This window comes from Sorex fumeus, unplaced genomic scaffold (genome assembly GCF_029834395.1).
Source record: "Sorex fumeus unplaced genomic scaffold, SorFum_2.1 ptg000044l, whole genome shotgun sequence".
NCBI lineage: Eukaryota > Metazoa > Chordata > Mammalia > Eulipotyphla > Soricidae > Sorex > Sorex fumeus.
This window is the reverse complement of record NW_026606101.1, coordinates 39266393-39291067: the sequence shown is the minus strand read 5'-3', so window position 1 is coordinate 39291067 and position 24675 is coordinate 39266393. Positions and strand designations below refer to the sequence as shown.

Sequence of the window (24675 nt, the reverse complement as noted above, 5' to 3'; positions counted from 1 at the left end):
TATCTATGGTCTTAATACCAGAAGCCTAAAAAAGTAATGACTAGAGACCAAATCCTTCCAGCTATTTTTATTAATAAAGCTTTCTTGGGGCTGGAGAGAAAGGAGAGTGGACAAGGCACTTGCTTAACACCTGGGTCCCATTCATGGCACCCCGTGCCTGCCAGGAGTGATTCCTGAGTGCCGAGCCAGAGTAATGCCTGAACACCATTGTTTGTGGCCCCAATACAAAAACAAAATAAAGTTTTCTTGAACACAGCTGCACTCTCATATTTACATTTTGTTTAAGGTTGTGTCGGCACTTCAGTGGCAGAGACTGGCAGTTGTGTAAAGACTGTGTCATTTACCAACCCAAAAGAGGACTCATGCTACCAGAGACCGTCTTTCCAACTTCCTCTCCTCATACACACTCAGTCCACTGCTTTCCTTCTCCCTGATTCTGTCACTTTTCCTTTTAGAGCCCAGATTCATGTTGCTTCTGGCGTCACACTTTCCTCAGACTGCCCATTGTGCCAGGTGTCCTGTCCAGAGATCAGTCAGGAAGGGAAAACATCACTCCTGACTGGTTCTCCAGGATGTCTTGGCAGGAAGGGACATTCAGGATAGCAGGAGTGAAGTCAGGAAAGTAGAGAACTGTTTAGACACATGACAAAGTCCTGCTGCAGCATCCTCTGCAGATATACAGAAGCAGACAGACAACCTGCAAAAAAGTAGGGTCTCACAGGAGGAGGTTCTCATCATAGAGACAAAAACCAGAGGCAACAACTCGGCAGGCTGGCCAAGGAATTCTCCAGGGATGATCAAACATTGTTCCAAGTCACCCTGCATATGTTCCAACAGAGGTCCTGGTCCAGTCTGTTTGTCATATGAGAAACAAAGACTCACTCATAAGTAAAAAAGTGATAACAGATAAGCTCTGGCTGATAAGAAATGTTTGTTTGGGGGCCCAATTGTTACAAAATTATTCTGTGGGCTACTGATGGAATTTTTCCTTTGCTCCTCCATCCATTTCTTAGTTTTTATTCCTTGTTGGATGTTGTTTCAATTTGAATTTCATCCATAACTAATTTTATTCATCCTTTTTTTTGAGGGTGATGGTGTTGGGCCATACCCAACTGTGCCTGGGGCTTTCTTCTGGCTCTGTGCTTAGGGTTCACTCCTGGTGGGGCTCAGGAGACCCTATATGGTGCTGGAGATTTAATTTGTGGCAGGGCCACAGATTAATTAATCTGTCAAGGCAAGAACTTCACCACTCTATAGCCTGTATTTATCCTGGTTTTTTTTTTTTTGTGCCTGCCTCTAATCCAGAGCTTCACCCATGCAAGGCAAGTGTTCTATTTTTGCCTACATCCCCTGCCTCTACTTTTTGTTTTTGGAGTAGAGATAATACTCGAAGTATTGTCTAACAAAACTTTTTGTGATGATGAAAATGTTCTATACTACGTGCCATCCAGTATGGTAACTCCTCAGCTGAATTGTGGCTAGTGCGACCAAGAAACCCAATTAAAAGTTTATTTTTCTCTAACTTACTCAGTTTAAATAGTTTCCTGGAGGGTGTGTGGCTACCATAGTGGATAACATAAGATATGCTAAAAACTGAATTAAAAAAATTTGAGGAACTTGTATAAAGTTGGTCTGGAGCGATAGCACAACGGGTAGGGCACTTGCCTTGCACGCGGCTGATCCGAGTTTGATTCGTCCTCCCCTCTCGGAGAGCCTGGCAAGCTACCGAGAGTATCTTTCCCACATGGCAGAGCCTGGCAAGCTACCCGTGATGTATTCAATATGCCAAAAACAGTAACAAGGTCTCACAATTTGTTGTGAGACGTTACTAGTTCCTGCTCGAGCAAATCTATGAACAACGGGAGGACAGTGCTACGGGAGGAAGTGTATAAAGTTGTGGAGTGGTCTTGATGAAGATGAGACTGGTTTTGGGTAGGCAACAGACGAAGAAATGAATGAGGATTTTGAACCCTGCACAGTCACTGAAAAAGCTCAAGAAAAAGAAAATACCATCAGTTAGATTTGAGAATTCTATGGCTAAATTTTTGAAGGATGGACCCAGTTTAGATGCTGGCCCCTGGAGAGTTTCTAAGGCTCAAACTGAAACGTAATACAGTAGGGGCAACCAAGGACCCCACAATCAGGCTCACTCCCAATTCTGGTATCAATAAGTCCAGTCAAGGCTCTGGCCATTGGCCCTTCCTCATTACCCAGATGCTGCATTATCCTGAGTCCAGGACACTTTCGCCTCCTCCATGGCAAATGGACAGGTTGTGAAGGACAAATAACAAAGGGCTTTGCTCTGGGACCTGCTTCATAGTTTCCAGAATCTTACCTCATTGTAACCCCAGTACAGACTGGGATCCACGCTCCCTATGTGCTGGGGAGAACTCCCTGGAGTTCCAAATCTCTCAAAGGAAGCATCAGCCTTGCCTGACTCAGTCTGTTCTCCGAGTTTCTGAGTCTTACCCCGGGAGGTTGGGACTTTAGAACTTCTGCCGCCTCCTCCTCACTCAGACTCAGCTGTAGCCAAATGGGATGGGTGTGGAGAAGCCGATCCAAAATGCTGAGCCTGCTTGAGAGGCTGTCATAGCCAGAATCTCGAGGACAGGTCTTCACATCCTTTTCCTCAGAACAGTCATCGTCCTTGTGTCTCACCATGCTAAGTAAGAGACAGAGTGATGACAGGGTCAAAAGACAGGCATACCTTTCCCATAAAGGACCCATCCCCCTCTAATCTTGCATACCTTCCCCATGAAGTAGAACACCCTTTCCAATCTCAGAGGAAATGTCTACATAATCTCATAGCATACCATCATCTGTGATCCCCACCACATCTTTCACCAGACTGAAATTTTTCTGAGACCAGAAAACAGATTATAATTTTCCCCGAATCATGTCTGTTAGCCAGAGTATTCAATACTACTCAAGACACCCAATTTTTTATTTCTCACCCAGCTTACTATGCAAACCCATGCATCTGCATAGTTATTCTATACCAAACTGAAATGGTTCTAATTTCTTGTCACACATCAAGGCGCTTTTTAACTAATATGATTATTTCTGACCATGGAATGGTAGTGTTGCAGTTTCTAAAATCATTTTGAGATTATTCATAATATCTATAGTGAAAACAGTACAAAGTTCCAGTCTCTGATTTATGGGAAAACAAAATGTGGGTTATCCATACAATGGAATTTTTTTTAGTCATAGTCATTCTTCCTTTTTATAAATAAAGTTCTGACAGGCTGCAACATCAATAAACCCTGAAGACATCAAACTTAGAAAAAGAAGACAGACAGACGATTAACATTGTGTGGCTCCTTTTTTAGTGGAATATATGAACTATGTAGAATAGACAAACAAATAGACAGAGGTAATAGTGGCTGACTGAGCTGGGGAGGGGGCATGATGGTAGTGATTGCTAATGAGTATAGAGGTTTTTTTGTTTGGAAATAGTGAAAATGTTCTGCAAGTTGTGGCAATGACCATACGGCAGGTGATGCTCATACTGAGCATAGATGGATTGTACACTTAGAAGTTTTGGATTGTTCTTGGCAGCTACCGCAAGAACACAAAAACATTAACTCAAAAAAATATATGTACACTTATGTTCACTGCAGTGCTTAGTACAATAGTCAGGATATGGAAACAACTCAAAAGTCCAAGAACAGATGAATAGATAAAGAAGTTATGGCATATGTACACATGGAATACTATGCAGCTCTGAGGAAAAAAAATAAAACTTGCAGTTGGCTTCAACTTGGATGAAATGGAGGACATGCTGTTAAGCAAAATATGTAAGAGGGAGAAGGACAAATACTAGATAACCTCATTTATCTGTAGTACATACAGAATAAAATAAGGGAATGGACAATATCTAATAAATGACAAAACTTTGGCTTCTGATTACAAAAATGAGATTATGAAGCATTTGGGGGGATGGGAGAAGAAGACTGAAGTGACTTAAAGACAGTGGTGGAGGGTCTTAGACATTTTGGTGGTAGGAAGGTTCAGCAACTTTTTCAGAAGCTTTGAAATTAACACTATTGTAACCTACAATAAAAACTAAAAATAAAAAAATGAATTGCGATGTGTAAATAAGAGCACAGAAGAACTCATACTGACTTTTAGTTGTTGCCTTTGAAATCAACACTATTGAGTTTAGTCCCTGTTTTATAAATCAGAAAATGGAGGCACAAAAAGTCATGAAGTTGTGCCTTTCAAGATAGACCACATGCTGGGACACAAAACATACATCCATAAAATTAAGAGGATAGAAATTATATCAACTCTTCTTTCAGATCATGATGCACTGAAAATAGAAATGAATCACACAGAGAAAGGGAGAATCAAATCAAACACCTGGAAAGTAAACAGCTCACTACTGAAGAACTGGTGGGTTAGAGAGGAAATCAAAGAGGAAATCGAAAGACTCCTGGAAACAAATGAGAATGAGGACACAAGCTACCAGAACTTGTGGGAGACAGTAAAAGCAATGTTAAGATGAAAATTTATAGTTCTGCAAGCATTCATCAGGAAAGAAGAAAGGGCCTATATCAATAACTTAACCTCACAGCTTAAGATCTTGGAAAACAACCAACGAAAGGAGCCTGAACAGGCAGGAGAACGGAAAAAAAAAAAACGGAAAACAATCCAAAAGATCAACAAAATTAAGAGCTGGTTGTTTGAGGAAAACTTTTTTTCCTTGTTTCATTAAACAACTTGCAAGACTCACGAAGAAACACAGAGAGAGAACCCTAAAAAACTGAATCAGAAATGAAAAGAGGGACATCACAACAGTCCCAACAGAAACTGCAGAAATCTATAGATTATCAGAGATTACTTTGAAAATTTTATGGCACAAAACAAGAGAACCTTGAAGAAATGGACAAATTCCTGGATTCTTATAACCTCCCAAGGCTGAACCAAGAAGATTTGGAGTACCTGCACAGACCTATTACCATTGAGGAAATTGAAATGGTAATCAAAAGTCCCCCCACCCCCCCAAAAAAACAGGCCAGATAGATTCACTAGTGAATTCTTTCAACTCTTTAATGAGGACCTGTTTTCAATCATTTTCAAGCTTTTCCAGGAAACTGAAGAAACAGAAACACTCCCAAAGAGTTCTTATGAGGCAAATATCATCCTGATACCCAAAGCAGACAGATATTTCACAAGTAAAGTAAAGTAAAGGCCCTCCCGTTGATCATCGATTTGCTCGAGCGGGCCCAGTAACGTCTCCATTGGAGACTTTGTTGTTACTGTGTTTGGCATATCGAATACATCACGGGGAGCTTGCCAGGCTCTGCTGTGTGGGCGAGATACTCTCGGTAGCTTGCCGGGCTCTCCGAGAGGGGCGGAGAATCGAACTCGGGTAGGCCATGTTGGCTGCATGCAAGGCAAATGCCCTACCGCTGTGCTATCCCTCTAGCTCCAGTGGCGCAATCGGTTAGCGCGCGGTACTTATACGGCAGTACGTATATTTCACAAAAAAAGAAAATTTCAGACCGATATCCCTGATGAACACAGATGCAAAGATCCTCAACAAAATAGTAGCAAATAGAATCCAATGATCCATCAAAAAGATCATATACCATGACCAAGTAGGATTCATCCCAGGGATGCAAGTATGTTTTGACACTCACAAGTCAATCAACATAATACACCATATAAATTAAAGAAGATAAAAATCATATGATCATATATGATCATAGATGCAGAAAAAGCATTCGACAAGATCCAGCACCAGTTTATGATGAAAACTCTCAACAAAATGGGATTCGAAGAAACTTTCATTAATATAGTCAAAGCCATCTACCATAATCACAGAAAGCATTTTTCTCAATGGGTAAAAACTAAAAGCCTTCCCCCTAAGATTGGGGACAAAAAAAGGTTGTCCACTCTCGACACTTCAATTCAATATACTCGCCATAGCAATTAGGGAAGAAAAAGATACTGAGGGCATCCAGATAGGGAAGGAAGAAGTCAAGCTCTCACTACTTGCAGCTGACATGATATTATACTCAGATAACCCTAAAGTCTCTACCAAAAAGTTCCTAGAAACAATAGATTTGTATAGTAGAGTGGCAGGTTACAAAATCAATACCCAAAAGTTCATTGCTTTCCAATATGCAAATAGTGAATGAGAAAAAAGTGATGTTAAAGAAACAGTACTGTTCACAATTGTGCCACAAAAAAACAAGTACCTCAGAATCACCTTAACTAAGGAGGCAAAGCATCTGTACAAGGAAAACTATAAAACTTTACTTCAAGAAATAAGAGAGGATACAAGGAAATGGAAACACACACCACGCTCATTCATATGAAGAATTAACATCGTCAAAATGGCAATACTCCTCAAAGCACTATGCAGGTTCAATGTGATCCCTGTAATGATACTCATGGCATTTATCAAAGAAATTGATCAAACATCCTGAAATTCATATGGAACAATAACCCCACATGAATAGCTAAAGCAATCCTTGGGAAAAAGAAGATAGGAGACATCACCTTCCCCAATTTCAAAGTGGTAGTAATTAAAACACCCTGGTATTAAAGACAGACCTATAGAACAATGGAATAGAGTTGAATATCCTGGCACTGACCCTCATATATACAATCACCTAATCTTTGACAAGGGAGCAAGAAATATGAAGTGGTGCAAGGAAAGCTTCTTTAACAAGCGGTGCTGGGAAAACTGGACAGCTACATGCAAAAGAATGAACTCTAACCTGTACCTAACACTACACACAAAAGTCAGATCAAAGTGGATTAAAGACCTCAACATTAGACTTGAATCCATAAGGTACATGGAAGAAAACAGAGGCAAAACCCTTCTAAATACTGAAGCTCAAGGCATCTTCAAAGATGAAACACTGCTGGCCAAGTAAGTGGAAGCAAAGAATAACAAATGGGGCTATCTTAAACTAAGAAGCTTCCACACTTCAAAAGAAATAGTGACCAAGATACAAAGACAGCCCATGGAATTGGAAAAACTTTACCCAGTACCTATCTGATAGGGGGTTGATATAAAAAAATATACAAGGCACTGGTAGAACTTTACAAGAAAATACACCCAATCCCATCAAAAATAGAGAGAAGAAATGAACAGGAACTTTCTCTCTCTCTTTTTTTAACTTTATTGAATCACCGTGAGACAGTTACAAGTTTTCATGTTTGGTTTACAATCACACAATGATCAAACACCCATCCCTCCACCAGTGCACATTCTCCACCACCAATATCCCCGTAATACCCTCTCTTTCCCACCCTCCCCCTGCCTCCAGGGCAGACAATATTCCCCATAATCTCTCTCTAGCACAGATGACTGTTTAAAGATTTGCATCTCCCTGATGGCTAGCGATGTGGAGCATTTTTTCATGTGCCTTTTGGCCATTTGTATTTTTTTTTGAGGAAACTTCGAACAGAAACTTCTCAAAGAAGAAATTTGAATGGCCAAAACACACATGAAAAAATGCTCTACATCACGAATCATTAGGAAGCTGCAAATCAAAACAACAATGAGACATCATCGCATGCCAGAGACTGGCACGCATATAAATGAACAAGAACAACCAGTGCTGGTGTGGATGTGGGGAGAAAAAGATCCTCACTCATTGTTGGCAGGAATGCTGACAGGTAGGTACAGTCTTTTTGGAAAACAATATGGATATTTCTCAAAAAACTAGAAATTGAGCTTCCGTATGACCTCACAATACCACAATACCACTTCTGGGAATATATCCTGCAGAAACAACACCTGCACTTCTATGTTCACTGCAGCACTATTCACAATATCCAGAAGCTGAAAACAGTCTGAATCCCCGAAAACAGACATATGGATAAAGAAATTAGGGTGTATTTATACAGTAGAATACTTCACAGCTGTTAGGAAAAATAAGGTCATGAAATTTACCTATGAATGGATAGACTTAGAGTATATCATGCTGAGTGAAATGAGTCAGAACAAGAGGGACAGCTATAGAATGACTGCATTTATTTGTACGATATATAAAAAACCCCAGTATGACTCTAATATTCAATGCCAGGGGAAATGGGCCAGGAGGACTGGTTAATGGTTGATCAATGGTGTGGGAGATGGATGGTAATTAAGATAGAGAAGGATCCTCTATTTTAGTAATATGACAATACTAGTTGGCACTTGTCACTCTGGACAAGAATTAAGTATTGAAAGCAGGTAAAGGGATATACATGATAACTTTTCAGCATCTATATCACAAACTATAATGCCTAGAATGAGAAAGGGAGAGAGACAGAGACAGAGACAGAGAGAGAGAGAGGCAGACTGGGGCTGGGGGTGGCTTGAGGGGGTGAGAGGGAAACCGGGAACACTGGTGCTGGGAAATTACACTGGTGGAGGGATGGGTGTTGGAACATTGCATGACTGAAATGCGATCATGAACAATTTTGTAATGCTTTATATCACTGTGATTCAATTAAAAAAAGGAAAAGAATAAGTGATGAAGCTGTCCAGAATTATACATAATCATTAGATGGCAGAGTTAGAAATTGAAGATGCTTGATCTGGTATTCCTCCAACAGAAGACCTTGCCTAGTGTGTCTAGTCACAGCCAAGCCAGCTGCAAACATTCTCCTTTTCTACAATTGCCTGAAAGGAGGAGTTAGTATACCAGTAAGAAGAAAGAGGGTAGGCAATGGCTCCGTGGTTCACAGCGCCTGCACTGCAGGTCTGAGATGTTGGATGCTTAGTGCTATTTATGGGTGCTAAGTGGGACCCTGGCATCATGCAGTCTTCAGCACACAACACATGCAACACACACAGGCTGTGTCTGAACACAATTAAAGCGTGTGGCCCCTGATGTGCATTTTAACGAGAATGTGCATGAGCAGTTAAATGAGCTCAAGTCCCATTCCAATAAGCACGTATGCAAGTACAACCCTGTTTGAGCACTAAAGGTTAAGTGTGTGAGTGCTGAAACCACATGTGTGTGACCCTCACAAGCACCACAACCAAGTGAATGCAACCTCTGTTTATCAAGTCAACAACAGTGCGAAAGGAAAAACATTTTAAAGAGAATCTTAAAACTGATACCGCTTGAGCAGTCTGCTTCAGGATATGCCTCTGTGAAGAGAAAGAGGGTAGAACTCCCCAGACAAGCTCTGGGATCTTTTCACCTCAACATTGTTCAGGACCCACACTTCTCCAGATCTCAATGAGTGGTCTTGGGGGAGCTGTCTTGACCATTTATGTGCAGAGGACCAGATTCAGGTTGGGGTTCACAGGATCTATAATGTCTAAACCTTAATATTGGCTTGAATTCCCCAAGTCTGAGGAAACTAGATGGTGAAACTGCATATTACCTCAGAGTGGGTTCATCCTTCCAACGAAGGAGTGCCACTTCCTTGCAGAGCATACGTTCCACAGAGACTGAACAGAAAAGGCCCATCTGAGGCATCTTTTTCAGATGTGCAGATGTGGGAAGTGCCTGTAGTGGCACGGAACTGGCCGGAAACCCCGCCCTGCTCCTCTTTTACTTTAAACAAATCTAAAGAATCTCATGCTTCGATTTGATACTGACATTTTTTCTCCCTTTAATAATTCAGAATTTTCCTTTTACTCCACTGCAAGTTTCCAGCTGGGGAGTGTCTGTGTCCCAGAAGGCGTAGCGTCCCATTCTGCAAATGTCATTTCCCAGCCTCTGGAATCTTTGTAGCTGGAAGAAAGACTCTTCCAAATAAAGCTGAAGTTAATGTTCCTTTCAAAGGTGGGCAACCTTTCTAGCCCTGGCTGCCCATCAAAGTTTCCTTAAGACCTGTTTTTTGTTTATTTGGGTCATACCCAGTGGGGCTCAGGGACTCTCTCTTGGTGGTGCTTGGAGAACCATATGTGGTATTCAGAATTGAACCAATGTTTAGTTTAAGTTTAGCTTTAAGCCTGTACTATCTCTTCAGCTGCCTCAGATACTCAGGCATCACTTCTGGTCATAACCAGCTACCAGCATGAAAGGCAAATGTTCCACCCACTGTACTATAACTACATCCCACTTGAGGATTTTAAAATTTTGGTTGAGAGATTGCACCCCAGACCAAATAAATCATATCATTTGGGATGTGGTCAGATTTTTTTCAGTTCCCCAAAATGTGCAATCAAGTTTACAATCATCACTTGATACAGGGCTGAAGTCTGTCTGAGAAATCACCAGGGAGTTGTCGACCTTTAAAGGCTGGTTTCAGCCTCAGAGGCAAATTCTGACCCCAAGGCTGCATTTTGAAGAAAGCAGCTGCTTGAGACCTTAGAGCAAAATGTACAGGGATGTGATTCAGTGACAGAGCACTTGCCCTGCACATGTGAGCCCCTCGGTTTGATTCCTGGCACTGCTATCAAAACAAACAGACACTCCCCAAAAAACAACGGAACCCAATCCAACTAGGTGGGGGTGGGGGTGGAAAGTGGGTAAAATGTCAATTGAAGGATGATAAGAAGCTAAAGAAATATTCCACCTCTACCATCCTGGCTTGGTTATACTTTACCAAGTTCCACTCCAACCATGTCTAACATGGTACACCTAACACATATGCACTGGGAGTTGATACACTGACATCTCTTATTCCTAAGAAGGGCACAGCCTGTGAAGGCTCTGCTGTTTCAAGATGCTAGAAGGCCTTTGTTCTGATCGCTGACCTTAGTCTAAAAAGTCAGGGACAGAGAGGAAAATAGTGAACAAGACTCATGACTCTTCTCTCAAAGAAGTAACCATAAATTAAAGCGTGTCTCTGCAAATGACTAAACTAAAGCCTTTATTCAGCCAGCCATTTGAGGCTTGTAACCTATTATTATTGGACAAATTGGCTTTCATTAAGGGCAACAGCAGAAAAAAAATGAGGGAAATATTAGAGCTTTTAAGGCTGGCCCAGGTTCCCTTTAGTGGACAAGGCACCCAGAACCCTGATGCATGTATTGGCCGATTAGAACTCTCAGCAGCTGCCCTTCTCACCGACATGCCTACAAGGTATACACTCTCCAGGGAGCAGGCCCACTGCTGAGCCCACACTGTCTGACGAGGAACAGCCTTTTGGCTTCAAGGTGGGGCAAGTCCAGGATACTTTCATCCTGCAGAGCTCCCAGCAGACCACGAGGCTAGCATCATCCCTCTTTCTGGGTGTCTACCTTTGTCCCATCCTTTATCCCTCCCTGCTTGACACGTCACTCTTGAGAGCCTTTTTCAATTAATTTCTGCACAAGCTTCCTATCCTAGCCTCTGTTTCTGGAGAATACAACCCAGGAACTTGATGACATGACTAGAAGCTAAGGGAATACCTAAAACAAACATTTGCAAACAGACATGAAGGTGGGCAAAGATGAGTGGCTTATGAAAGAGAAGCCTCTCGGGCATCACCCGGAAGTCTAATGAATCACCTGGTCTACACTGGACAGGCTAATGTGTGAGACCTAATCAGGTCAATTTTTATTTTGGGGCGGGTGGGGAAGGCCTCCTAAGTCATGCTCAGGAAGCCGGGAGGCTACTCCTGGCAATACTCAGCCAACTGAACCACACCTTTTAACTTTTGAACCTGGCGATGCAGTACTGCTCAGGCCCAGGGATGCTGGGGCAACTAGGAACATTGCCCACTGCTTAGGGGTAGAACCAGGGACTGACACATGCAAGGCATGTGGTCCAGCCCTTTGAGTTAGCTCATGGCCCCTCAGCAGGTTTTTTCCTGAATTTCATCTTTCACCTCAGTGGTAGGTAATAAAACCTTCACGTAGAATTGAGGCAACCAGGAATCATGAATTTCACCTACTTTCTTTCACTAAACAGGTGAAAGATTATTAGAAAATGAACATTCACAATCTTAAAATATCCCTCTCAAGATTGCTTATCACAGAAGGCCAGGTCCCCTGACAAAGCTGAAGTCTTTCAGACATCCCCTTAACTACATGATCAGTGCTAAGATCTCTAACATCAGGACCTGATACCAGTGCCTCTGGTATCATGATCTGAGAAGGTTAGAATCATACAGGTATTCCTCGTGGCTCAAATGTGTTTAAACAGAAAATGAAGCAGAAGGAAACAATCAGACAAGTCCAAATTCAGGAACTTTCTGTAGAACTACTGGTCTGAAGTCTTCAAATATGACAGTTATGAAACACTTTTCTAAAGGTTATGGGATTATTACAGATAAAAATACAATTAAGAGATGGAAACTATAAGATACAGAGTTGATAAAACGGGCATTAGAATTAAAAAAATATGAAGGATGTTGTGGTTTGCAAAAGAGGCAATGGGTGACAATCATATTTGGTCTATAGTCTACTTTCAGAATGCTTCTCCCATCCTGGGAGGATCCTCCCAACACCCTTTATTTGGTGTTCCCTTCTCTATCTGAGCTTCCTTTTCCTCATTGTATAATTTAAACCCAAGCACAAAAATTTGTAAGTCTACAACTGTACCTCATGATGTCTCACTAATAAAAATTAAAAAAAATATGAAGGACAATTAGGAATATCTGAATATGGATGTATATTAGATGCTACTGAACTTCCTAAATGTAATCCTCTAATTTTACTTATTTTTTATAAAACAATATTTTTTATGGCTGGAGCGATAGCCATAAGGGCGTTTGCCTTGCACGCAGCCAACATGGCCGACCCGAGTTCGATTCCTCTGCCCCTCTCGGAGAGCCCGGCAAGCTACCGAGAGTATCTCGCCTGCACGGCAGAGCCTGGCAAGCTCCCCGTGACGTATTCGATATGCCAGACACAGTAACAACAATCTCCAATGGAGACGTTACTGGGCCCGAATCGATAATCAACAGGAGGGCCTTTTTTTTTTTTTTTACTTTTTATTGAATCACTGTCAGGTACAGTTACAAAGTTGCTTATGCAATCATTGGGTTACAATTATACAATGTTCCAACACCCAGTCCTTCACCAGTGTTTATTTCCCACCACCAATACTTCCAGTTGAATGTGGTCATTTTATTATAGTTATGCAGAAAAAGGTTCCTTTTCTTTGTTCTTTTTATTTTTTTTCTCTTGGGGGGCACTGCTGACCATGCTCAGGGGTCACTCCTGGAAGTGTTCAAGTGACCATATGCAATGCCAGGGAATGCAATGGTTTTGGCTGATGCAAGGCAACTGTCATAAACCCTGCAACTAGATCTTCAGGCCTGAGGGTATCTTAGGGTGATTCTCTGCCCAGTTGGGCCAGTGTTTAATGCAAAGGCCTGAGAATTCACTGCTGGCCAGAGCCTGTGGTGCCAGGGATTATCTGGGCTACACTAGCCATAATCAGGTGTTTCTAGGGCCATACCGGAGGTGTTTGAGGGACCATATGATGCAAGGGCTGTAAAAGCGGTCAGCCACATGCAAGGCATACACATCTACTATATCTCTGGTCCCTCAGGGTTTTTTTTGTGACTATAAATTTACTTTTGTCAATTATTAGTACTATTTCCAAATATCTAAGCCTGCTTTTACAGAGAGATAAAGCTTGGGATGAAGTGAGACCTAGAAGTGAATACACTGAGCCAACAACTAAGTACTCCACAAATGCAAGGTGCCCTGGGGAGAGAGAACAAATACTGTAAAACTCACACCCTATGTTCTCCCCATTCCAACACACCTGGAACGGTGTGGCACTGCAGATGACCAGTGTATCTGTCCCCCTGCTCTTGAGGGGTCAGAGGAGGGAATGGGGTTCTCTAGCTGCCCTCATCACACTTGAGTCCAAACTTCAGAATGGGGGATGAGAGGAGCCTTCCATTTGGCTGCCTGCCCTACATTCCTGGGGCCAGCCATTATTAGCTCAGAGAGCACAAGAATAAAAGCTTGCAGAAAATGCATTCTAATGTAGAGCAGCTGGGAAGACAGCGGGCTGAATTTTATTAACATTCACAGGATCACACTCATCTTGAAGAAACCAGTAATTTATAGCAGAACTTATAAACGGTGCCTCTCCTTGTCCTAAATTCCTGGGTATGGCATCGTCTAAAGAATAAACCACTACTGAATGGTAATATGGATGGTCACTTATTTACCCAAAACATCACTTCCTGTCCAAGTTGTGGCTCTCGAAACATATTGGAAGTATATATAATTTGGTTTTCTTTGATTTTCTAATCTAGTATTTTCCCAAAAAAAGAGACAGATAATTAACAATGCATTGCATAAAATACATTAAAAAAAATCTTGGTAGAGGGGTTTCTGCCTTTACCAGAAAGGGGGGAAAACATACCGGCACAATTCCTACTGTCAATTAACATTGAGTTATAGAAATTCAGTTAGGCTTTTGAATAGCAAAAATAAAGTTAAAATGTTCCTAGAACCAAGGCAAAATAATAAATTATTACTATCAACACAAGTGGTAGAACTTTATCCAGTTAGTGGGTCTCAGCATAGGCACAGAACTCTGAGCAGTAATATGCTCAGTGTTGGAATAATAGTAATAGAACAAGTATATACCAAATCCAAAGTGACACCCCACCCAGTAAGGCCAGAAAGAGAATGCAGAAAGTAGGGCAGATGTGGCTGGTCCTGGCTCAATTCCAACACCACAGATGTTTCTTTGAGCCCTGCTAGGAGTGACCCCTGAGCACAGAGTGAGGAGTAAGTGCTGAGCACAGCCAGATGTGACCCCCCCCAAGACACCTTCATATGCTTTTAAAATAAGCAATTTATACCACTTTTTATTTGATAAAATATGCTTGATGTTTACTAAGGACAAAGCTACTTCAGTTAACATTAGTTGTACTAAGAGGGCCAGGCAGCTGCTCCGAGGATTAGCAGGCACTGCTGGCACGCAGAGACCCTAGGTTTGATGCCCAGCAGCGTTGGGCCCATGTGGCACCTGGTGAGTATTGTCTGGAGTGACCCCAAGGGTCACTTCTGAAGGTGCTGGGGTACCATATGCTGTGCTGGGGATTATACTGGGGTCGACTACATGTAGGGAAAATGCCTAACCCCTGTACCATCTCTCTGGCTCCTTTGTTCTTTCCCTATCCCTAAGAAAAGAATGTGTCTCAATGATTTTGATCATGGTCACAACTGGGATCATAAAGAATGTGTCTTAATACATTAGTTTTGGCTTGTTTGGGGCCACAACCAGTGGTGCTCAGGGCTTACCTGTGGTTCTGTACTCAAGGATCACTCCTGGCAGAGCTTGGGGGACGATGTGGGATGCCGGTATTGAATCCAGGTTAGCTGCACGCAAGGCAAATGCCCAACCCATTACACTATAACTCCAGCACCAATAAATTTTCTTTTTATATGTGTGTGGGACCTTCCAGTCACATTTATATTTAATTATGGCATTTGGCGAACAAGAAAAAAACTGTGGCATTGCAGATGAATTTGGGCATAAACATTTTGGACAGCATTATTTTCTCTGCATTGTTTGAAAAACCTTTGTTTGGAGCTAGAGGGGGGAAATTACCCTGAACAAGAGGACAGAAAGAGAGAGAGAGAGAGAGAGAGAGAGAGAGAGAGAGAGAGAGAGAGAGAGAGAGAGAAAGAGAGTGAGAGAGAGAGAAGAAAATTGCCTGCTATAGAGGCAAGTGGGGGGGGGTGGACAGGAGGAAAACTGGGGAAATTGGTGGTGGGAAATGTACACTGGTGAATGGATGGGTGTTGGAACATTATATGACTGAAACCCAATCATGAATAACTGCATATCTGTGACTCAATAGAAAAAAAAGTAAAAAAACAAACAAACAAATGAAATCCCCAAAGGGTTCTACTATTGCACAGTCCCTCCTTGCCTTCGGTCAAGCTCTTCTTGAATTTCTACTACCACAACAACTTCCTACCTACCCGTGGGGCCCAAGCTTGAGAGCTGTCTATGTCTCTATGTTCTACAGCTGCAAGTAATCTTGTGACCCACTTGATTCCAGGAGCACTTGTTAGGTATACTCTATGTTACAGTATTTCTCTCTAACTAGCCTTGCTTTATGCCTAGGCTTTATTAGGTCAAGCTCCTGCTTTGTGCATGACAGGGTCTGGATGCGAGATGAACAACAGACCTATTAGAAATCAAATAGGCTAGTTATACTGATAATACAGTGATATGGGTGATAGGTATAGCCGTATATCCAAAACAAAGACTCAGCAACACTGAAAACATGAGATCTAAGCAGCAACCACTGGAATTTTGTAATGAGCCTGTCAGGCTGATAAGCTGGGGTTCGGGGAGGGAATACGAAAACACTGGTGGAGGGAAGTTGACACTGGTGGGATTGGTGTAGAAATACTACATGCCTAAGACTCAACTATCAATGTTACTTTGTAAACCATAGCTCTTTAATTAAATTTAAAAAATTAAAATGAAAACAAATCAAATGAGAATAATAGATACTTCATAGGAAAAAAATCAAATAGGTTTAGAACAGTGGTTAGGGCACTTCCCTTGCACATGGCCAACCTGGGTTCAAATACGAGCGTTTCATGTGGTCTGCAGAGCCACCAGAAGTGATCTCTGAGTGCAGAGACAGGAGTAAGCCCTGAGAACCACCAGGAATGGCCAAAAACTATAAAGAAAAAAAAATCAAATAAGTTTAATCCTAGTAGTGAGGAAGAGGAGAAGGCCAGGGACCACAGGGCACCAGGCACTGGGACTCTACTCTTACATGTTTTTTTTTTCTGGGTCCCCCATAGTTTACCCCTGAGCTAGGTCTTTTCTCAAAGAGGCCTCAACAACAAAATCTCACTGACAGTTCATCTCAGGAGACAAAGGGTTCTTGTCTCTGTGTTTATTAGGAAATAGGTGGCAAAAATCACCATAGCCGACAATAGTACCATTGGCCATTGGCCATCTTAGGGCCTGGGGCAAAAAGACGCAGTCCAAGTTCAGCTAGAATAATAAGCCCAAGCTTTCAGTGCTCTCCTCTTCACTGCTCATGAATTCCCTTCCCGGACACCTACTCTAGACCCGCATTGACTGGCAAGCAGTTTTGGGTATAGTCCATGCTGAGAGGCTGGAGAGATAGGATAGTGGGTAGGGTGCTTGCCTTGCCCATGGAAAACATGGATTTGATCCCTGGCACCCCTTATGGTACACTGAGCTAGCAAAGAGCCAGGTAGGACTAAGCCCTAAGCAAAGTTATGGCTTTTTTTCCCCTTTATAGTTTTTTGGCCACATCTGGTGGTTGTCAGGGCTTACTCCTGTCTCTGCACTCAGGGATCACTCCTGGTGGGCTTAGCAGACATGAACAAAGGCAGGTGTAGCCCCAAATCAAAAACAAAACTCAAACTAACCAACCAAACAAAAATACATGCTGTAGTGTTTGGTTTTTGTTTTTGTCTGCACCCATCAATGCTGGGACTTGATTCGTGTTTGGATGTACTCAGGGCACCACAATTCATACCCTGAATCAGAGATCAAACCAAAGGCCCCTGTACACAAAGCATGTGGTCAGTTTACTGAGCTATCTCTCTGGCCCTCTGATGCTGAATTATAACCTAGAATTATAATTCTATGCCCACAACACCAACTCAGGACAATGGTGATATGTAGCCTGTTTAAGGTCCAAAATACAGAATTTCTTATTTCACCACTCTGGTCACAGCACAGTTAGGGTTTCAGCAAAAGCAAATGTGCACCTGCTGGGTGAGCACATAATAAAGAGCATTGGCAGGAAAGTGAGGTTTGGAAAAATCCAAACAGGAGCCCCAGATAAATATACTTTCTGGGGCTTTAGCATACAGTTAACATAAGGATTCACTTGCTTGGAATAAAAAAAATCTCATTTCCTACATAGTTTTGTAAAAACATAGATAGCAAGATGAAATTTTCCAATAAGGAATGTTATGGTTTCAGTAGATTGCATCCTGATTTTGGACTCCTCAGATTCTTCAGGGCCTTGGTAGAAAGAGCCTTTGCAATCAGACTCTGATCAAAGCTGCAGTTGCCTCTTCATAACGGTGAGGGCATGGTCCTATCTTTGCTTGAAGCCCTTCAGTTTCAGCTTACTGTCAAACAATTATTGTTGACAAAAGGAAACTGTTACTACAAAAAAAAATATGAGAAAACTGATTATCAGATCCTGATAACTGTGAGTTACCAATATTCTAGAGAACTGTGAATCAATATTCTTTTTAGTCAAGTTTCTAGGATGTCTCTTTTATTGTCTCCTGATTTTCAGATCTTCGTAAGGAAAGCAATGTTTCCATTGTAGGTAACACAAAAGCTATTCTATAAATAACATTCATGGGCTCTGTTTTGTCAGCATTTAATGCAAACCTTTTGGGGATGGCTTCTGGCAGGCCCATGAAGCTGGTATGTTCTGTGTCTTCCATCAGGTTCTGGTACCAACTTGGTTCTAAGGCTTGCTGTTCTCAATTTTCAGACAGACCAAAAGACTGTAAACTGCTTCTCTTGTTAATTCTGTGTTGAAATACCCAAATATTCTGCTTCTCTGGGGTCCTCCCTTCCTTATAGAGTCCTTATAGAGAGTCCTCAACTATGCCAAAGCCTAACAAAGCTTTTTCACATGATATTGCCACAATCAGCTGTGATGGTAAGAATGGCACAGCCTGGCACATGGCACTGCCCAAGGACACAGCCTCCAGCTGCAAGAGACCAATACAGGCATGCCTTAAGTGTTTGGACCAGGTCGAGGAGAAATCTCAGAGGGCTGGAGTGTGTATTCTGTATGCAGCAGCTCTGAGTTTGAATCCTGGCAGTGCATGGCCCTGGGCACAACAACAGCTGGGGAGATGATCCAGACAGCCAGGTACGTACAGGGACCTGGGTCAATCCCAAGCAATGCATGGTCATCCAAGCACTTCTGGGAGTGGCCCCCAAGCAACAGGAAAACTGTACAGCCCCAATGCTAAGCAGTGGCCAAGATGTCAGTCTTAGCAGGACACAAATTAAGGGCTTCCTAGAAATGGGGGAAGAGAAGGGATAAAATCAGTGGTCTCTGGAAAAACGCTGATAGACAGGCCTCCTATGTAGAGACAGAGAAAGCCACAATTCAGATAGGAGAGATCCAAATCTAGCTGACAAAAATTTCTGAAACAGAATCAATTCCAATTTGTGTTATACATACGCACATATATATACATACTTACATACATACACACATACATACATATAGAGAGAGTGCAAAAAAAACCTAAAGAAATTTCAAAACCTAGCAGTGAATGTCTAATAACTTTCTAACATTTTCAATAAAAAACAAGTTTTTCAATCAAAAAGCCACAATTCCCCCAGTTCCCCTTTTGCATAAAAACTGCATAAAAACTCTACTTCATGAAATCAAGTTGAAGAAGGAAGATTCATAATCATTCTTTTTGTTTGTTTGTTTTAGCCATAATGGTCAGGGGTTACTCTTGGCTCTGCATTCAGGAATCACTCCTGGTGGAGCTCAGAGGACCATATGGGATGCCGGGGATCAAATCTGTGTTGTCTGGCCACATCCAGCGATGCTCAGGTCCCTGAACTCAGGAATCATTTTGTGTGGTGCTCAGGGGACTATATAGAATGCCAGGGATTGAGTCCAGTTGACCACATGCGAGGCAAATACCTCAGCACCGTACTGTCTCTCCGGTCCTCATTCTAGTTACATGTAGACCCTTGATTAATTTCTCCTTTCATAGGAGAGAAACTAACAGGTTAGTTGAAAATTCTGTAGTCTTGAGATTTGGAAATCAGCTATTCATATGAGAACCACTGTACATTTACCCGAGTTTCAAAGGATACTAGAAGGCCATTCATTTATCTCTTAACTTGAGGTCAAAATGCTAGAAATGGATAAAGATGGACCCAGTTCTGACTTGTAGTTTACTGCCACTAGACAAGTCGATAGTTCAAAAACTCAGGAGACAGGTGCATTTGGGGCCACACCTGGCTCCAAATGGCAGTGTTCACGGACCATTCCTGTCAGTGCTGGAGACTGAACCAGGGTCTTCAGCATGCAAGGTCAGGGCCTTAATTACTGTACTATCTCTCTGGCCCTTGTACAAGTTGATAGTTTAAGTTCTCAAGACCTTTAATATGCCCTTATGCCTGAAAAAACAAAAACAGAGCATATTTGGGATCATGGTCTTTATTTCTGTATGAACAAGAGCTGCTGTTTTCTGAAGGTTGAGGCTTCAGTTTGCTCACATACTTCTCTTTTTTCTTTCCTTCCTTCCTTCCTTCCTTCCTTCCTTCCTTCCTTCCTTCCTTCCTTCCTTCCTTCCTTCCTTCCTTCCTTCCTTCCTTCCCCTTTTCTTTCCCTTCTTTCCTCCCTCCTCCCCTTGTTCCTTCCTTCCTTCCTTCTCTTCTTTCCTTTCTCCCTTCCTTTTTTTTTCTTTGCAGGAATAGTTGGGTGACACCCTGTGATACTCAGATAGAGCCTGGGTTGGTCACAGGCAAGGAAAGCACATTATCCTCTCTCTGTGAGAGATCACAAACTTTCTCAAGGTATGTCCCAGAAGATTTTTGTGAAAAACCTTTAGAGAGTTCAGTGACTTTTAAGCTATTTCCTCTGAAGACAAAAAGAGAACAAAACAGAAATGAGAAGATGGCATGCATCTGCTCAGGGAGGAGCACAGAGTGAAACAATTTGGTGACATATTTTGCGCGTAAACTTCCTCTCATTGACTCTCCAGCCAGAGATGAAAGGGCAAATTCTGAGCCAATCCTGGCAGAAGTGTCCATTTGTTCCTGTAAAACAAAGCAACAGGAACAAAGAACCTGTTGTCCTGGTTACCCCTGTAGCAGAAAACAGGAGAAGGAGCTGGCCCGGCTGGGGCTTGGCCTGGCTGCTGACCTGTGAGCAGTGGCAGTCACGGCGTTTCCGGAAAGAGGTATTTCTTGGATCAGCAATTCTCAGTCTAAACAGTATTGGGCTCTGATATTCTTTCATAGTTGTACTAAATCACAATTTCTTTCCAACGCAGCAGATCTCTGTAATAGAATCAACTACCAACACAGTAAAAAGCTAAGCCTATAAAGAGTAAAGTTTATCTAATGTGGGAGTGAGCCTCTAGTGGCATGGTTATCACTGTCTTATAGGAAAGCTAGTCACTAAATTGAAAGTTGCTACTTGCCAATAAATTAAATCGATTTTCAGGACACTCTGTGCCTTTCATGATGATCAAAATCTTCTTGTGTGTCCAAGATATAGTACAGGGGGTAGGGTGTTTGTCTTGCATGAGGTAGACCCTGGTTTTATGCCCCTGCACCACATAGGGTCCTGAGCACTACCAGGAGTGATCCTTAAGCATAAGACCAGGAGTAATCACTGAACACCACCCAAACCAAAACCAAACAAATAAAATACAACAGAACCAAAACCTAACCAAACCAAAACAAAAACCCCACCTTCTAACGAAACAAACAAACTTCCCTGTCAGTCAGTGTGAAAACATGCATGTGCTATCATTTAAAAGTATGGAGAAACAGTGGAAAGACACATGCCAAGACAAAGATTACAGAGTCAATAATACAACCAAAAGTCATCCTATTTTAAGGTATGGGTTCATAGTAAACATTTTTATTTTCACATTTTAATTTTTCTACAATGTACAACAGTAATGGGCTGGAGCAATAGCACAGCAGTAGGGCGTTTGCCTTATGCACGGTCGGCCCGGCCAAGCCAGGTTCGATTCCTCTGCCCCTCTTGGAGAGACCGGCAAGATACTGAGAGTATCTCGCCCACACGGCAAAGCCTGGCAAGCTACCCGTGACGTATTTGATATGCCAAACACAGTAACAGAAGTCTCACAATGGAGATGTTACTGGGCCCGCTCAAGCAAATTGATGAATAACGGGAGGACAGTGCTACAACAGTAATAAAAAAAATCTTAATTTTTTTTAAACACCTTTCCCAATATAACAGGTTTAATCAATCAGAACAGCCTAACCAGCTTTTTGGGAGCATTTTTTGAAAAAAGCTGTGTTGACACCCGCTTCCCTCATACTTTAAAGTTGATGAGTCTTGAGTTTCATACTTTCTAAAACTATTGCCCTACTTGGAATTACTGGCTACCTCCCTAAAGTCCCTAGAACATCTGATAAATTCCTCTATTATTTCCTCATTCCATGATTTGTTCATAAATGTGTTTACTAGTCTTTTTCCTTAGGTGTGTAAAACTTCAGGTTCCATAATATCAGTATATTAACAAATAGCACATGATAAGTATTTTCTTTAAGTTGGATTTAGTTGTTGCTTCATTGGAAACAAAAACTAAAGAGTAGAGTTCTGAGTCAAGAGTTAGTCAACTTTTGGAATTCTATTCCTTGACACCATATACACCTGGGGTTTAAAAATCAGTAGATATCTTAGGTGATTAAGGGGGAATTCATCAAATTAGTCACAGCGGAATATCTTCTGTGGGTATGAGAACAAAAGGCCTAAGCGTAAAACCATTACCACTACAGGACTTCCTCTAGTTAGGATAAAACTACTACCCTCCCCACCCCCCCACCTCCCGGGCCTCCTGTCTAGGCCACCTCTTCTGAGGAGGAGTGACTGTGCATATGGAAAACTGACAGTCTTTCAGAAGATACTGTCACTCCAAGAATAGGAATTTCTGTATCCTGTTTCCCCATCAGCTATTTTTAAGACAGAATATGAGCAGGCAGCAAAGGCAAGTTAGTGGAAATGTATTTTCATTATTCTTCAAAACAGACAACATGTAAGAAGGAATCATACAGTTTGATAACATACCAGATTATTCAAGAAGCCTATAATAATGCAAGATATATCTAATATTCTGTAGGTGATGATTATTAAAAATGTCTCAGGTTCTGCTGAACTGGATTAAAATGCATCATCACAACAGGTAGAAAATAAACCTTTCTTGAAAGCTGAGGCTGGCTAAGGGAGAACAATGTGCAGTAAAATGTTGAGGGTCTTTAAAATGAGGCCCAACCTAAGCCATGGCCACTGGTTGAGACAGTTTACAAATATGACACAGTAAGAAAATGTTTTCTTCACTATACTGCACACAAAACACACATACACCAACGGCATAAGGAGACAAAAATCCAAGATGATCTTCGTACCCAGTGACTTCAATTTCCAAATGACTTCATAAATACGCTCTGGAAAATTTTCCAGAAGAGGGACTGCAGAATAGACAGCACAGTGGGTAGGGCGCTTCCCTTACACAGGATGGTTACTCCACCAGGAGTAATTCCTGAGTGCACAGCCAGAAGTTACCACTGATCATCACTAGGTATTCCCCCGAACCTTTAAAAATAAAACTCCCCAAATTAAAAAAAAATTGAGAAGAGCTAAAGTGAGAGAAAGATCAGAGCAAATTATAAAAGGGGAAAGAAAAAAATTGACATTAAGTTGTGTATTTAAAGTAACTGCAATGAAAAGTTAATATATATTTTAAACACAGGAAATTGTATTGGATGCAGATGTATTCTGTTTAAGGGCAGAATCTAAACTCTATAAATAGCTGTATCAGATTTAGACACACACATTTTTTAGTTATGACTCAGTTAATAGTGTTGGTCAAATCAATTCATGAGAAGCTACATATTTCTTTCTATAAGCACTGAACAAAGGAAAGCCAAAGCATCAGCAAGGAAGAGTTTTATTAGTTCCCACTCTGATTCCCCAACCCCACAGTTCATTACCTTTAAGTTTTGAAAAATATATAAATAATATAATATCTATATATTTATACTTCTCTTAAATTCTTTTAGATTCTCTTTTCAAATCCTCTCCCCGAATTTTCACAACTTCACAGTTCACAGTTTCCAACCCTATTACCCACTGAATATCACTCACTGGTTTATTTTCACTTAGCCTGGAACTTAGACCTGTAAACATATGATGCTCTATCAAGCCCTATTCCTGAGTCCCACAGTTAGGAAACTTATTGCAAGAGCCTATTCCCAAATCACAATGCAGTTACTCTAAATTGCTACCATTTATATGGTTTCAGAAACTCTCTATCAACACACACATCCAAATGGCTAAAAGGAAACTAGCCAAGACTGAGTACAGTTATCCTAGAAGAGGCATCAGTACCTCTCATACTCTCTGGATGGAAATGCAAGAAAGACACTTTAACTCTGGAGAAATGCTGAGCATCATTTACTAATGCTGATTATACATTTTACTATCTAAATTCCATCCAAAATTCCAAATTTCCAACTGATGTGACCCAAAAAGGACATGTCTAAGAACACTCACATGACATACCTCAAAATACCTCCAACTGGAAACACTCAGATATCTGTCAAAAGTACAAGGGACAAACAGTATTGTGTTTGCACAGAGAAACACTGCACCAACCTCTGATTAAAAGCAGCCACACAGCGGGCATGAGGATAGCTCAAAGGCTGAGTGTTTGACTGTGGACTTGAAGAAGATCCCTGGCATCACCCCACATACTAAGTGCAAGTTCAGTGGCATTCCCACGGAAATGGCACATACCACAATGAGCTCTCCAACATACTGCAGCCAAGTTTGCAAGTCTAGTCAGTGTTACAAGCAAGTGTGTGGCCCCTGCTCATTGCAACAAAAAATGATAAAGGGAGTAGTGGTGAGGGGAGAAGGTATGTGTCTTATGATTCCAGAAACTAACATCTGGCAAGAGAAGTGAGAAAAGTGATTAATCTTGGGTTTAGGGTAGACAGTGATCAGAAAGGGGCTTTTGGGAGTGTTGGAAATGTTATTTATTTATCTGGGTGCTATGATATGATATGTTTATTTGGTGAAAATTTAGCACAAGGAAAGCGT

General features: G+C 41.6%; 1 protein-coding gene across 1 annotated transcript in view; it reads right to left on the bottom strand.

The window, feature by feature from the left end:
• Positions 1-24675, bottom strand: part of RIN2 (Ras and Rab interactor 2) — a 126401-nt gene that overhangs the window by 44103 nt on the left and 57623 nt on the right. Inside the window, exon 3 of the mRNA XM_056121682.1 lies at positions 2470-2662. Within this exon, the coding sequence (XP_055977657.1) occupies positions 2470-2662 (193 nt within the window). The remainder of the gene's footprint in view (positions 1-2469; positions 2663-24675) is intronic.